The sequence below is a fragment of the Corapipo altera genome, unplaced genomic scaffold (assembly GCF_003945725.1).
Source record: "Corapipo altera isolate COAL_440 unplaced genomic scaffold, ASM394572v1 60988, whole genome shotgun sequence".
Classification (NCBI taxonomy): Eukaryota; Metazoa; Chordata; class Aves; order Passeriformes; family Pipridae; genus Corapipo; species Corapipo altera.
The window spans coordinates 328,256-342,586 of NW_020885030.1; the positions used below are offsets into that span (position 1 = coordinate 328,256).

General features: G+C 42.7%; 1 protein-coding gene across 1 annotated transcript in view; it reads right to left on the reverse strand.

Moving 5' to 3' along the window:
- The window catches only part of LOC113959262 (splicing regulatory glutamine/lysine-rich protein 1-like), a 67,746-nt gene that overhangs the window by 29,734 nt on the left and 23,681 nt on the right, over positions 1-14,331 (reverse strand). Inside the window, exons 6-7 of the mRNA XM_027668162.1 lie at positions 13,801-13,931; positions 12,317-12,431 (exon numbers count right to left, since the gene is read on the reverse strand). Of these exons, the coding sequence (XP_027523963.1) occupies positions 12,317-12,431; positions 13,801-13,931 (246 nt within the window). The remainder of the gene's footprint in view (positions 1-12,316; positions 12,432-13,800; positions 13,932-14,331) is intronic.

Sequence of the window (14,331 nt, forward strand, 5' to 3'; positions counted from 1 at the left end):
TTAACTAAGAAATTTGGGCCTGCAAACAAGTTACCAACATCCAAAACGATCTGTGCTCGTTCTGTTCTACTTACTGGACCAAAGCTTAAGAGAATAGTAAAAGAACATGTAATAGGCCTAGAAGCAATAAATTAGAAATACAGCAGGATCAGGTAGACATTTGAATAGGAGAAATAGGCCTGGAGCCAGGGCTTTTTCCAAGCTTCAGTGAGCATGTCAAGAACAATGGAAGAGAAGAAGGGTCAAGTTGAGGAAGATGAGTTTAAGCCCCCAGACCCACCAAAATTGAGGGCCAAGAGAAGCACCGCCCCAAGCCCCACCTGAGCTCCACCTATACTCCGCCTATTATTAATATGCATACATAGATGTTGTAATCACCTGAATATGCATTTAATCACATCTGAAAATTGTATAAAAGTGTTGATTCTCTGGAAGGCCTTCGAGCAAGTTTGTCCAGCGTGAGCTGGCTTGCTCCCAATGTTGAATAAACAAATACCTTGCTGCTTAAAGATAAAAAGTCTGAGCAGTTTCTCGGACCGATTTTTCGGATTCAGAGCGTAGCCAGGACAGCTGACCCAAACTAGCCAAAGGAATATTCCATATCATAGAATGTCATGCCTAGTTGTATCAGGGGTTAATTACGCTGATACTTTTGGTCTGTGTTCGGCCCAGCCACCTGTGAAAGTTTTCTTTCCCTGCCAAGTTATGAGAAAACAAGTACTGATAAAACAAGAACTTTGTCCTTGAAGGGAGTTTTTGAATAAACTATATTTATTTGGTGTTCTGTGACTGGCTAATCGTTCTCCAAGGTCGCTTGAAGGAGAAATTGAAGACTATAGTGATGAAGGACGCCCTGACTCATTTGGATAAGACCCCCCTGAGTGCAGTATGCGGGCGCAGGGAAAGCCACATGTGCGCAGAAGAGATGCACTTACATAACCAAGGGGGTGGGACGGAGGCCCTCTGGCTGGGCAGTGATGACCACACCTGCCTAGGTTGAGGTCACTCAGTTAATTGTATAAAAGTAGATAGTACTTTCTTGGAGGGGAGCTAGCTTCACATCAAGGACAACGTTGCCTTTTGGCGGGGATGCCTGCCAATTTGTGAACTTACTGACTCTCCAAGGATGCAGCTTCTGCTATGGGTAATTATAGGCATGCTAGGTCAGTAAGATAACTTTATGGGCAACAGCTGGGTAACTGGGGAGGTCGTGCTGGGGGCTTATATCTCCCCTCCTTCCTCTCTTTTGGGTTTGTTCATTTTGTTGGCCACCTCTTGGTAATAAATTTCAGTTTTGTTGAGCTTTCAATGGTGTCATGGTTTCAAGATTTCAGTATGCTCGAATCCTCCCTAATACACTAGTATATAAACTGGGGGGAGTCGGCTGAGAGCCGCTGATCACTGCTCAGGGACTGGCTGTGCATCAGTCAGCGAGTGGTAAGCAACTGTATTGTGCATCACTTGTTTTTCTTGAATTTTAATCCTCTCCCTCTCCTTTTCATTACAATGTTATTGTTATATTTAATTTTTTTTTTCAATTATTAAACTGTTCTTAGCCAATGAGTTTTACCTTTTTCTGATTCTTCTCCTTGTCCCACTGGGGAGAGGGAGAAGTAAGCAAGTAGCTGCATGGTACTTGGTTGACAGCTGGGGTAAACCACAACAGTCCTTTTTTGGCAGCCAACATAGGGCACAAAGAGTTGAGATAATGACAGATCCAATCAAACCACGTGTGTTAAAACAAATTTGTTATAAGAATTCAGTGTATTGGTGTATTGGGTCTGGCTGAGCTGGAGTTCATTTCCCCATAGCAGCCCTCACAGTGCTGTGCTTTGCATTGGCAACTAGAAGGGTGTTAATAACACACCGGTGTTTTGGCTACTGCTGAGCACAGCACCACCACTGTAACATTCCTTCCTCAGTTGAGGGCAAGATCCTGGGAGGGGACACAAGTAGGCCAGCTGACCCAAACTGACCAAAGGGATATTCCATACCATATGACGTCAGCTCAGATATAAAAACTAAGGCACAGAGCAGGAGGGCGGGCATTCATTGTCTAATGGCTGCCTGCTGAGAAACCGTCACGCGTATCGAAGCCCTGCTTCTCGGGAGTGGTCGACCATCACTGGTCATGGGAAGTAGAGAATAAAACCTGCTATCCTTCGCTTCTGCGCACGCAAGCTTCGCTTTGCTTTTTTTGCTTTAAATAAACTGTCTTAACTCACGAGTTGTTTTCTTTTTTTTCCCCCCACCTAACTCTCTCCCCTGTCCCTCTGGGAAGGGGAGTGATAGAGCGGCTGGGTGGGCACCTGGCGTCCAGCCAAGGTCAACCCACCACAATTGGTTTAATAGTTGCTGGTCACAATGTTGATTTATTTGCTCTCAGAGTTGTTGCACATGCTTTCAGAGTTGTGTTATATAACACCTTACTTGCAGCATGTGCTTGTTTTGGGCTAAGGTTCTCATTTTGTTGTCCTTTGTAATACCAGTTTGTGATATGATAGAATTAAACTAATCTGGTATGTGTACTCAGCACTGCCATCACCATCACTTCAGGAGCCATGTAATGGGAACTATTAATAAATACACCTTTTGCCTTTTCTCCTTGGAGAACCAGCCTATGGGAGAGACATGTGGAGACATCTTCCCTTTCTCTTCTTGGCTAACCACAGCAGCATTTGAAAATTTTGGGATGTTGGAACCAGCCTATTGCTGGTCTTGATCCTATTTCTAGGAATACTGAACGTGATTCAGATTCAGATCTAGTTAAGGTAAGGGTTAAGCAACTATCTGTGGCTACTCCAAACCCGTGACAACCCATGGTGGTATCAGTTGCCCCTATACACAAGAAGAAATGGACACAAAAGTCAGCTCATTTAATAAAGGAGGATGAAGCCGGGGTCACCACAAGAACAGGAGGAAGAGTCAAAACAAGAGGTAACCCCTCGATCCCTATCCCTAAGTGAGCTGTGGAAGATACAAAGATTTCAGCCGTCATCCAGGTGAGCACATTACTACCTGGCCGCTCCAATTCTGGGATAACAGAGCTAGGAGTTTGGAATTAGAGGGTAGGGAAGCCAAGCAGCTGAGATCGCTTTCTAGGGAAGAAGGCATTGACAAGGTGATTGGAAGACAGACAGAAATCCCAAGCCTCTGGAGGCAACTCCTGTCAAATGTGAAGGAAAGGTATCCCTTCAAGGAAAATGCTATATGTCACCCAGGCAAATGGACCACAGTGGAGAGAAGTATCCAGTACCTGAGGGAATTAGTCATGTTAGAGATGATTTATTATGACTTGAACAACATGCAGTTATCCACAGATCCAGACAAAGTCTAATGCACATGACCCATGTGGAGGAAAATTTCAGGGAGCGCAACATCATCATATACTAAACCATTGGCAACAAAGAGCTGGAGAGAAGAAGCGCCACCAAAAGTGGATCAAGTGGCTCACCAACTCTAGGAATAGAAAGACAATAACTCTTCCACCCTCATCTTGACTGTGGAGAAACTGTCTGAAAAACCATCCCGGGAGTTCCAGAAATTCAGAGATGATATGTGCTACTCCCCACATGTACAGACCATTGCCTCAGCTTTTAACAGTAGGCATCCTTTTGCTCCAAGAGGGGGGATATAGAAGGTACACACCATGGGGCACCCTGTGGTTTTACCTGAGGGATCGTGGAGAGGACATGAGGAAAAAAGATGGAAAATTAACCTCAACCCTACAGGCACAAGTGTGGGAATTGCAGGGAAAAACAATCACAAATGGGGTGTAAAGAACTGACAGAAGCAGTACATGCTCTGCCATTGCCCGAACTGCAAGAAGTGAATTGTTTTGACTGTTCAAATGGCCGCGAGCCAGGGGGATGGCAGCACCTGCGTACAGTGCGTGTTGGATGTGCTGTTGCTGCATAGCTACCACCTGCCATAAGGCATGGTACCCCTGACCCTATATAAGCAAGTGCCAGAGATGTGCCCACAGGGTAGAAATTGAAGACATGCTGTGAGATCAGAGGGCACGCTGCAGGGAGATTGAAGGTGGGAAATCCTGCCCCCTACACGCATCGCGGGGACACACCACAATCGTCACACTTGCAGAGCAGCTGTGGGACTTCCCCACACTTGCAGAGCGGCAGCGGGAATTCCCCCACATTCCGGGAAGATTGTAAACACATAGAGCGGGGAATAGGTTGGGGCCATGCCACATAGACTAAGGTGGGAAACCCTGCCCCCAAACACACACTGCCTGGCATGCACAGCAGGCACACACACCGGTGTCCATACATGCCGCAGACACACAGGCTACTGCCTGCACACAAGCCGCACCCTGGCACTGCCTGCTCAGCACTGCGACCAGCTGGGCTGGACCCAGGACGCACCATGGGGCTGACACGCTGCAAGAACTCTACTCACGCCACAGAGACAAAAGACCAGACCGGAGAACGACTCAACGGAGACTCCCCCCCATCATCAAGGACAAAATCCAGTGCTGAGTTCATGGTGATGGTAAAGTCTTTTCTGTGCTTCTTATAGTTATTCTTAGCTTTTCCCACTTTATTTTTCCTTCTTTCTCTCTCTGCCTCCTTTATAGTTAATAAAGTTGAATTATTGTTTTGGATACCAACATCTGACCTTGTTTGTGTCTTAATCTCGCTTTTGGGTATATTTATGGATAGAGGCACACTTCGCCTCTCTATATCCAAGCGGGTTGGAACATGGGGGTTCTTCCAGGAAAGTTGCTGCTCCAGTCTCCAGTGGGCAGGTCCCCAGGCAGAGCAGAAGAGCTAATTTTACTCATGATCCTATGGAAAGGAATTCTAATCTGTCTCTGCAAGAAGTAAGTTGAGGATCCTATGACCAGGACTAGACAGGTCCTGCCTCCAGCTGGGTGGAGGAAAGGGACAAGCAAGTTTACTGGACTGTGTGGATCAGATGGCCTGGCACATCAGACCCACAGGCATATAAGGCTCTAGTAGATACTGGTGCACAGTGTACTCTAATGTCATCAAGTTATGAAGGGGCAGAACCCATTTGTATTTCTGGAGTGACAAAGGGATCCCAACAGCTGACTGTATTGGAGGTTGAAATCAGTCTGACTGGGAATGAGTGGCAAAAACTGACTGGCCCAGAGGCTGCATGCAGCATCCTTGGCATAGACTACTTCAGGAAAGGGAGCTGTCTTGGAGACAGAGGAAATCAAACAGCTGTCTTCCTTGCCCGGTCTCTTGGAGGACCCTTCCATTGTGGGGTTGATGAAGGTCAAGAGGAGTTGATTGCTACCACAAAGGTGCACCAACCAAGACTCCCTGTTTCCCATCCATAAGCTGATCAGCAGAACCCACTCACCTTTTAGTAGCCCCAAATGGTCAGTGCAAAAGTCTAATGGAGAATGGAGGCTGACAGTAGACTATCGTGGTCTGAATGAAGTCATACAGTTGCTGAGTGCCACTGTACCGAACATGTTGGAACTTCAATAGAAATTGGAATCAAAGGCAGCCAAGTGGTGCCACAATTGATATCGTTAATGTGTTTTTCTCAATCGCTTTGGTGGCGGAGTGCAGCCCACAGTTTGCTTTCATGTGGAGGGGCATCCAGTACACCTGGAATTGACTGTCACAGGGGTGGAAACAGCCCTACCACCTGCCATGGACTGATCCAGACTGAACTGGAACAGGGGGAAGCTCCAGAACACCTGCAATACATAGATGACATCATCACACGTGGAGCAATGAAACAGAAGAACTTTTTGAGAAAGGGAATAGTCCAAATCCTTCTGAAAACTGATTTTGCCATAAAACAAAGGAAGGTCAAAGGACCTGCTAAGGAGACCCAGTTTTTAGGAATAAAATCACAGGATGGATCCCAGTGAACATGATCAACAACGTAACAGCAACATCTCCACCAACTAACAAGAAAAAAACAACAAGCTCTCTTAGGACTTGTGGGTTTTTGGAGAATATACATTCCAAATTACAGCCTGATTGTAAGCCATGTCTATCCAGAAGAATGATTTCAAATAGGGCCCTGAGCAATGAAAAGACTTTGAAAAAGTTAAAAAGGAGGTAGTTCACGCAGTGGCCATTGGGCCAGTCTAGACAGGGAAAGATTTAAAAAATGTGCTCTACACTGCAGCCAGGGAGAATGGTCCTACCTGGAGTCTCTGGCAGAAAGCACCAGGGGAGACTCGAGGTCAAACCCTAGGGTTTTGGAATCGAGAATACAGAGGATCTGAAGCCTGCTATACTCCAACTGAAAAGGAGATACTGACCATTTATGAAGGGTTCAAGCTGCTTTGGAGGTGATAGGTACTGAAGCACAGCTCTTCCTGGCACCCTGGTTACCCGTGTTGGGCTGGATGTTCAAAGGGAGGGTCTCTTCTACATATCATGCAACTGATGCTACATGGAGTAAGTGGGTTGCACTGATCACACAACGAGCTCAAATAGGAAACTCCAGCTGTACAGGAATCTTGGAAATGATCATGGACTGGCCAGAAGGCAAAGATTTTGGAATGTCACCAGAGGAGGAGGCCCCACTGTATAATAAATTACCAGAAAGTGAGAAGCAATATGCCTTGTTTACTGATGGGTCCTGTCGTATTATAGGAAAGCATCGGAGATGGAAAGCGGTTGCATGGAGTCCCCTATGACAAGTCACAGAAACTGCTGAAGGAGAAGGGGAATCAAGTCAGTTTGCTGAGGTGAAAGCCATTCAGTTGGCCTTAGACATTGTTGAATGAGAGAAATGGTCAACACTTTACACTGACTCATGGATGGTGGCAAATGTCCTGTGGGGGTGGTTGCAGCAATGGAAGCAGAGTAAATGTCAGTGCAGAGATAATCCCATCTGGGCTGCTGCATTGTGGCAAGATATTGCTGTCCAGGTGGAGAACCTGGTTGTGAAGGTACATCATGTAGATGCTCATGTACCCAAGAGTAGGACCAATGAAGTACCTCAGAATAATAAACAGGTGAATCAGGTTGCTAAAAGTGAAGTAGCTTTGTGGGTCCATGACACCTCAGGCCATCGAGGAAGAGATGCGACAGATAGATGGGCTCATGACTGAGGGGTGGACCTAACCATGGACACTATCACCCAGGTTATCCATGAATGTGAAACATACCTTGTATTTAAGCAAGCCAAGTGGTTAAAGCCTCTCTGGTATGGAGGACGATGGTTGAAATATAAATATGGGGAGGCCTGGCAGATTGACTATATCTCATTCCCCCAAACGCGTGAACGCAAGAACCATGTGATTACAATGGTTGAAGAAACCACCTAATGGCTAGAAACATATTTCATGCTCCTTACCACTACTCAGAATACTATCCTGGGCCTTGAAAAGCAAGTCTTATGGAGACTTGCACCCGAGGAAGAATTGAGGCAGACAATGGGACTCATTTCTGGAACAATCTCATAAACACTTGGGTCAAAGAACATGGCATTAAGTGGGGATATCACATTCGCAATCATGCACCAGCCTACAAAAAATTAAATGATACAATGGACTGTTAAGGACTACAGTGAGAGCAATGGGTGGTGGGACCTTCAAACATTGGGATACATATTTAGCAAAAGTCACCTGGTGAGTTAACATTGAGGGATCTGCCAATTGGGCTGGCCCTGCCCAATCAAAACCTTGATATACTATAGAAGAGGACAATGTTTCTGTAGTGCACATTAAAAATATGCTTGGGAAAATAGTCTGGGTTATTCCTGCCTCAGACAAAGGCAATCCCATTCATGGGATTGCTTTTGCTCAAGGACCCGGGTGCACTTGTTGAGTAATGCAGGAGGATGAGGAAGTCCAGTGTGTGCCTCAAGGGGATTTGATTTTGGGTGAGAATAGCTGATCAATAAAATTGTATTATGCTAATTGCTATATAGTACTGTGTATTATCACTTCCATGATGGGTATATGCTCATCACCACACTACGCATCTCTCAACGCTCATCTCCACCACTCCAGATTTGGGGATGTGAATCTGACTCCCCTTTTATCATCACATTAATGAAGAATGAACTTTGATGAAACTGGAAAAGCACAGCAGTGATGTAATCTGAACTGGTTTTTACATGTGACAACACCACACACCATCTTTCCTGCCCTGAAAGACTGTCATGACAGATGGAACCCAAGGTCATGGACAAAATTACCTTGATGGACTTTTATATAGAGATGGTCCATAGACTAAGGGAACAATATCTGTGTGTATATCTATCAAAAGGCAGGAAAGGTGGTGGTATGTTAGAAAGTGTGGGACCTGGCATGATATAAATGGTGTGGAATAAGGGTTGGATACAGTCCTGGTTTCAGATGGGACAAAGTTAATTTTCTTCTTAGTAGCTGGTACAGTGCTGTGTTTTGGATTCAGTATGAGACTAATGTTGATAACCCACTGATGTTTCAGTTGTTGCTAAGTAGTGCTTACCCTAAGTCAAGGCCTTCTCAGTGTGTCATGCTCTGCTAGTGAGGAGGTGTACAATAAACCGTGGGGGAGCATAGCTGGGACAGCTGACCTGAACTGGCCAAAGGGGTATTCCATACCATGGAACATCATGCTCAGTATATAAACTGGGGGGAGTTGGCCATGAACCACCAATCACTGCTTAGGGACAGGTTGGACATTGGTCAGCAGGTGAGCAATTTTATTGTGCATCACTTGTTTTTCTTGGGTTCAATTCCTTTCTCTCCCTCTCCTTGTCATTACATTTTTTAATTATTGTTGATTTTGTTATTATTATTACTACATTTTACTTTTTTTTCTATTACTGAAAACTGTTTTTATCTCAGCCCATGAGTTTTATCTTTTTCTGATTCTCCTCCCCATCCCACCAGGGAAGAGCAAGGGGAAGTGAGTGAGTGACTGCATGGTACTTAGTTCCTGGCTGGGGTTAAATCACAAAACAGCATATTCTCAAAACTGACAGTAACAGTGGTAAAATCATTTATATATATATATATAATATAAATATATATGCAACTATCAACAATGGTTTAAAGCAGAGGTTTTCTGCAAGAAAAAAAATCCAAATTTATATTGTAAAAATCAATTTGATTTGCGTCAGTACAAAATAGCACTGATTACTGCAGCGTTACACAAAACAAAGACTGTTTTTCAGTTATGTCCTCAGAGAAGAGAAACAAGCAATAAAGAATTGAACAAATGATTCTTGCATTAAAAAGGTACCCAATGTTTTTATGTCATTATACAACATATACTGTGTAACACTATTACAAAACACAGGCACGTGGAAAATAAGGTGATTGCTGACAGCCAACATGGCTTCAGTAAGAGCAGATTGTGCCTGACAAATTTGGTGGTCTTTTATTGATGGGGTTACAGCAGTGGTGGATGAAGGAAGAGGACTTGTGCAAAGCATTTGACACTGTCTCTTGACATTGTCCTGCATGACATCCCTGTCTCTAAAAGGGAAAGTTGGATTTGACAATGTAGCAGGATGCTCTGCCTGGAATGCAGTAAAACAATGCCCTATTTTGCTAAGCTATCAGTGGTGGACTGAGATGGTGTGTCATGCTGCTTTGGTGTTGAATTACGCTAAAACCAGTCTGACTCATCAACCCCTAAGTTAAACATCCTGATAGTAAGGTAAAGGTGTGGCAGATATGGTAAAGTATCCTTATATAAAAAATGCTAAGCTGACACAGTTGGCCTGGGGACACATGACTGACAGTCAATCACTTTATACTGTAAAAGTCCAGTCCCACTTTTAAATGGCAGGTTCTTCTAACATACCCCTTCTTGGAGCGTGTGTGGAGATTCCTCCCTTGGATGGGGACACCCCTCAAGGTCACTCCTTGAGGCTGAGTGAAAGAGATTTGCCTACAGTCATTGGGTATGGTATGGGTGAGTAACATCAATCTCTACCTAATAACTGGGTTTTTTTGCTAGTTTTAATATAATTGCTTTAACATAATTGCTTTGATATAGTACACTATACTATACTAGTAGTTTTAGCTTCTATACTCTGTAGTTAAGAATTCTGATTAAGATCTTTTTGTCTAATCATTTATCATAATAAATCATTCATTTTTATATATCTGGTTTGCCATCCTTAATCCTGTGGGTCAAGTTGTACAAAGGTTCAATCACACCTCTATAATTCCTTAGGCTTAAACTGTTGACAAAGTCTGGGGCTAAGATTGGATTCAGCCACACCCAAGCTCCTCTCTGAAAAGGAGTTCAGAAAGCAAGGGGGTCCTTTCTGCACCTCATGACTCAACGGGAGGGCTTCTCTAATAAACTTTGTCTGAAGCTCCCACTCCACCCGCAACAGACAGATGGATAAGGAATTGGCTAGATGGTTGCACTCAGAGTTGCAGTCAACAGCTCAATGTCCAAGTGGAGAGCAGTGACGTGTGATGTTCCTCAGGGGTTGGTATTGGGACCAGTACTGTTTTATATCTTTGTTGGTGACATGGACAGTGGAATTGAGTGCACTCTCAGCAAGTCTGATGACATCACTAAGCCATGTGGTGCAGTCAACATGCTGGAGGGAAGGGATGCCATCCAGAGGGATCTTGACAGCTTGAGAGGTGGGCCTGTGCAAACGACATGAAGCTTAACAAGGCTAAATGCAAGGTCCTGCACCTGGCTTGGGGCAATCCAGAGCACAAGTACAGGCTGAGTGGAGAATGGATTGAGAGTAGCCCTGCAGAAAAGGACTTGGGAGTGTTAGTGGACAAGAAGCTTCACGTCTCAGCAATGTGCACTTGCAGCCCAGAAAGCCAACCATATAAAAAATAATCTGCATCAAAGGTTGCATCAAAAGAAGCGTGACCAGCAGGTCGAGGGAGATGATTCTCCCCCTCCACTCTGCTCTTGTGAGACCCCACTTGGAGTACTGCGTACAGTTCTGGGGTCCCCAACATAAGAAAGACATAGACCTGTTGGAGCGAGTCCAGAGGAGGGACATGAAGGTGATCAGAGGGCTGTAGCACCTCTCATATGAAGACAGGCTGAGCGAGTTGGGGCAGGGCTGTTCAGCCTGAAGAAGAGAAGGCTCCAGGGTGACCTTATTGCAGCCTTCCAGTACCTAAAAGGGACCTACAAGAAGGCTGGAGAGGGATTTTTTACAAGGGCATGCAGTAATAGGACAAGGGAGAATGGCTTCAAGCTGAAAGAGGGTAGATTCAAATTAGGTATTAGGGAGAAATTCTTTACTGTGAGTGTAGTGAGGCACTGGAACAGGTTGCCCAGAGAAGTTGTGGATGCCCCATCCCTGGAGGTGTTCAAGGCCAGGCTGGATGGGGCTCTGAGTAACTTGGTCTCATGGAAGGTGTCCCTGCCCATGGCAGGTGGGTTGGAACTAGATGATCTTTAAGGTCCCTTCCAACCCAAACCATTCTATGATTCAATGAAAACTGAAGCCTGCACACTTAGATCATGCTTGGTAGTATAACTGATGTAGTATATTCCCTCTGGCCAGCTTTTCTGTATGTAAAAGAATTCTAGTTGCTGTGTTAAAAAACAATAGATGAAAGAATGCAATAGTGATGTTGCTGCAACACTGAAAACACTCACCTTTTTAAAGTGTAAACTCTCAAATACACTAAGTTTCTTTTCTTTTTTGGTTTTTTTTTCTTGACACTTAAGGGAGTCAAATATCTTTAGACTGATAGTGTAAATGATCAAAAGACATTCCTGTCATTGTACCATTTCTTAATGGGTAAACTTTAAGGATGATATAGTAATTTTATTTCTCCTATATTTCAAAGCCTGTTTCACAACAAATTAGCAAAGCAAACAACCTCTGAAGAATTAAAAACTGCCTCTAAAGCCTTTTTCTTCTGGTTTTTAAAAAATACAGCTTTATATTTACAGTACAGTACATAAAAATACAGCATTTGTTAACTAGATATTTAGAAGTTCAGGACAGCTTTCTACTATCAAAATCAGCCAGCCTGTCTGTTCAGGGTATTAACAGTAAACTAATTGTTCCATCCACAAAACACAGATAGCTATTTCTTTTTAAAATACAAAGGTTACAAAAATTATACTACATGGCACAAAACGTACCATGAAACCATAAAAATTATTATGCTCTATGACACAAAAAGTACCTTCTAGTGTGTTTTACCTGAAAGTAATACTGAAAACATGCAGCATTTAGAGGGAAAGAGTATCTGTTCAGAGACAAAGTTCCTAGTTACTCTGATCTGGTCAGTTTAAGTTACTAATTTTCTCTACAGGGACATTTGTCTCATAACTCAGTAAGAAATCTCAGTAAGCACCACCCCTCAAAAAAACCACAGTATGAATTCTTAGTCCAAAATAGTAAATATACCTACCTGTGTTTTGAGTGTGATCTTTTCCTTCTAGATCGGGATTTTGAGCTAGACCTGGATTCTGAACGAGAATGGGAACGAGATCGACCGCCTTTTGTTTCACTGCTCTTTCTAGACTCTGAGAGGAAAAAAACACATTGCAGTGTAAGCTCAGAACATTTAAAGATCCCAGTTAACAATCTGGCGCAAGTGGAATGTACCACACATATAGTGCAAAGGGCCTATGCTTTGCACATCTTCCTTCTTTGCAAATATCCTTGAGAAACATCCATGAAAATCATTGCACGTACTCATTGAGTGCAGCCATCCTGCAGCAGTACACATAAACCAGATAACTATAAACAGCAGTTAGCTCTTTTAGGAATGGGATTTATGTTGCTGCCACAATGCACAATATTACAACACGTTCTCCGGTATATTATTTAATATAACTACTTTCTTTTTAATAACCTCAGAAAAGCAGAGTAAATTTAGAGGGCAGAGTTTTCAAAACAAGCATAAAATGTAAATAATAATTAGTACTTTTTATACTTTTAAATATTCCAATGACTGTACAAATATTGAAGTTCTATTCCTCAAAAACTGTTTTGGGGGAGGAAAAAAAGGAGAGCAGGGAGTAAAAAGTTTGATCCAAAGGCCAAGAAGTCAACAGAAAACTTACCAGTGATCTCTGCAGACTATGGTTCAGACTCTAAAAGATTATTATTCTGCTGCTTAACACTGAGGAAATGTTAGAACTATTTTTCTCCCAACCCTCAAAAAAGACAGAAAATACTCTATTCCCTTCCCCCTAAAAAAAATAAAAGCTCAAGATCCTCTACTATCTCACCTACGTAAGTCAATGTCTGGGTTTCTTAGTAAGAAGAATGACAAAATCTTGCTGATGAAAAGAAAAAGGAGGATTTCAACGGTAAGTTTAACAAGTTGAGAATTTTTTATATTGTGGGTTTGTAATCAGTTAAAGTCAGTATAAATCAGCATTTAAATGTCTGTCTAACCACTTGAGCCACTGACACCTTCCTCCTTGACCTGACATTTCAGTGTTAACAGGGATCAGGGAACCAATCTGAATGAAAAAAAGTCTGTTACAATATGTTAAGTTTTATCCCAGATTCATTCTCTAATCCCATTTGCTATGAGGATGCACATAGTCTTGAGGCAGTATGAAAAAGAGCATAGCACAGTGGCAAAATTAACCTGTCAAAAAAAAGCATAATACTGCTGCTTTCAGCAGCACACTAGCTCCCTCTGATCATGGAACTATGGCATTAATGGGTGCTAGAAGAGAAAAAAACCAAAATATAATGCATTTTTTTAAGTTTGTAAGTACTTTGAACTTTAAAAGCACCAACATTATTTTCTTTTGTTTTCCCCCACACATTGCTTACCTTTGAGTACCCTTTTCTCATGTTTTAAAGTTCTCTTAAAAGCATGTGTCAAGGTACACACAGAACATGTCTGTTAGGTAATGAACATAATATACCTACCTGGCTCAATAGCAGCAGATATGAAAGACTGGGCTTCCCTTACTCTCTTCATCACTTCTTCCAGTTCCTTGGCAGCAGCTTGTGGTGTCATTTCAGGAGGTTTCACTATTGCATTATTGGAGTGATTTATTCTAAATTAAGAAAAAATAAAACCTTGAACTTCCAAAATCTTGAAAAGGAAAAATGAAAAACAAATAAGAAAACACCTCAACTTCCATGTATGACTAAAAACTTCAAAGTTCAGCAAAACTACAGATTTTTCCTAACACTCATCTTTAATAAGTATCTGAAATGTCTCTTTTATTGCTTTCAAATGTTACGACTTTTAAATAATTGCAGTACAATATTTCTGTGTTATTTTTAGTAGAAGTCTAGAAATCTATTTCAGATCAAATTTCTACATCAATGCCTACTAATTACATACACATCATATATAAAGCTTAATTAGTACAAAGGACTTTGCATATTCTCTCACTGTTATGGCTTTCACTAATTCAAGATTAGATTTTACTCAATGCCATCCATATTCTT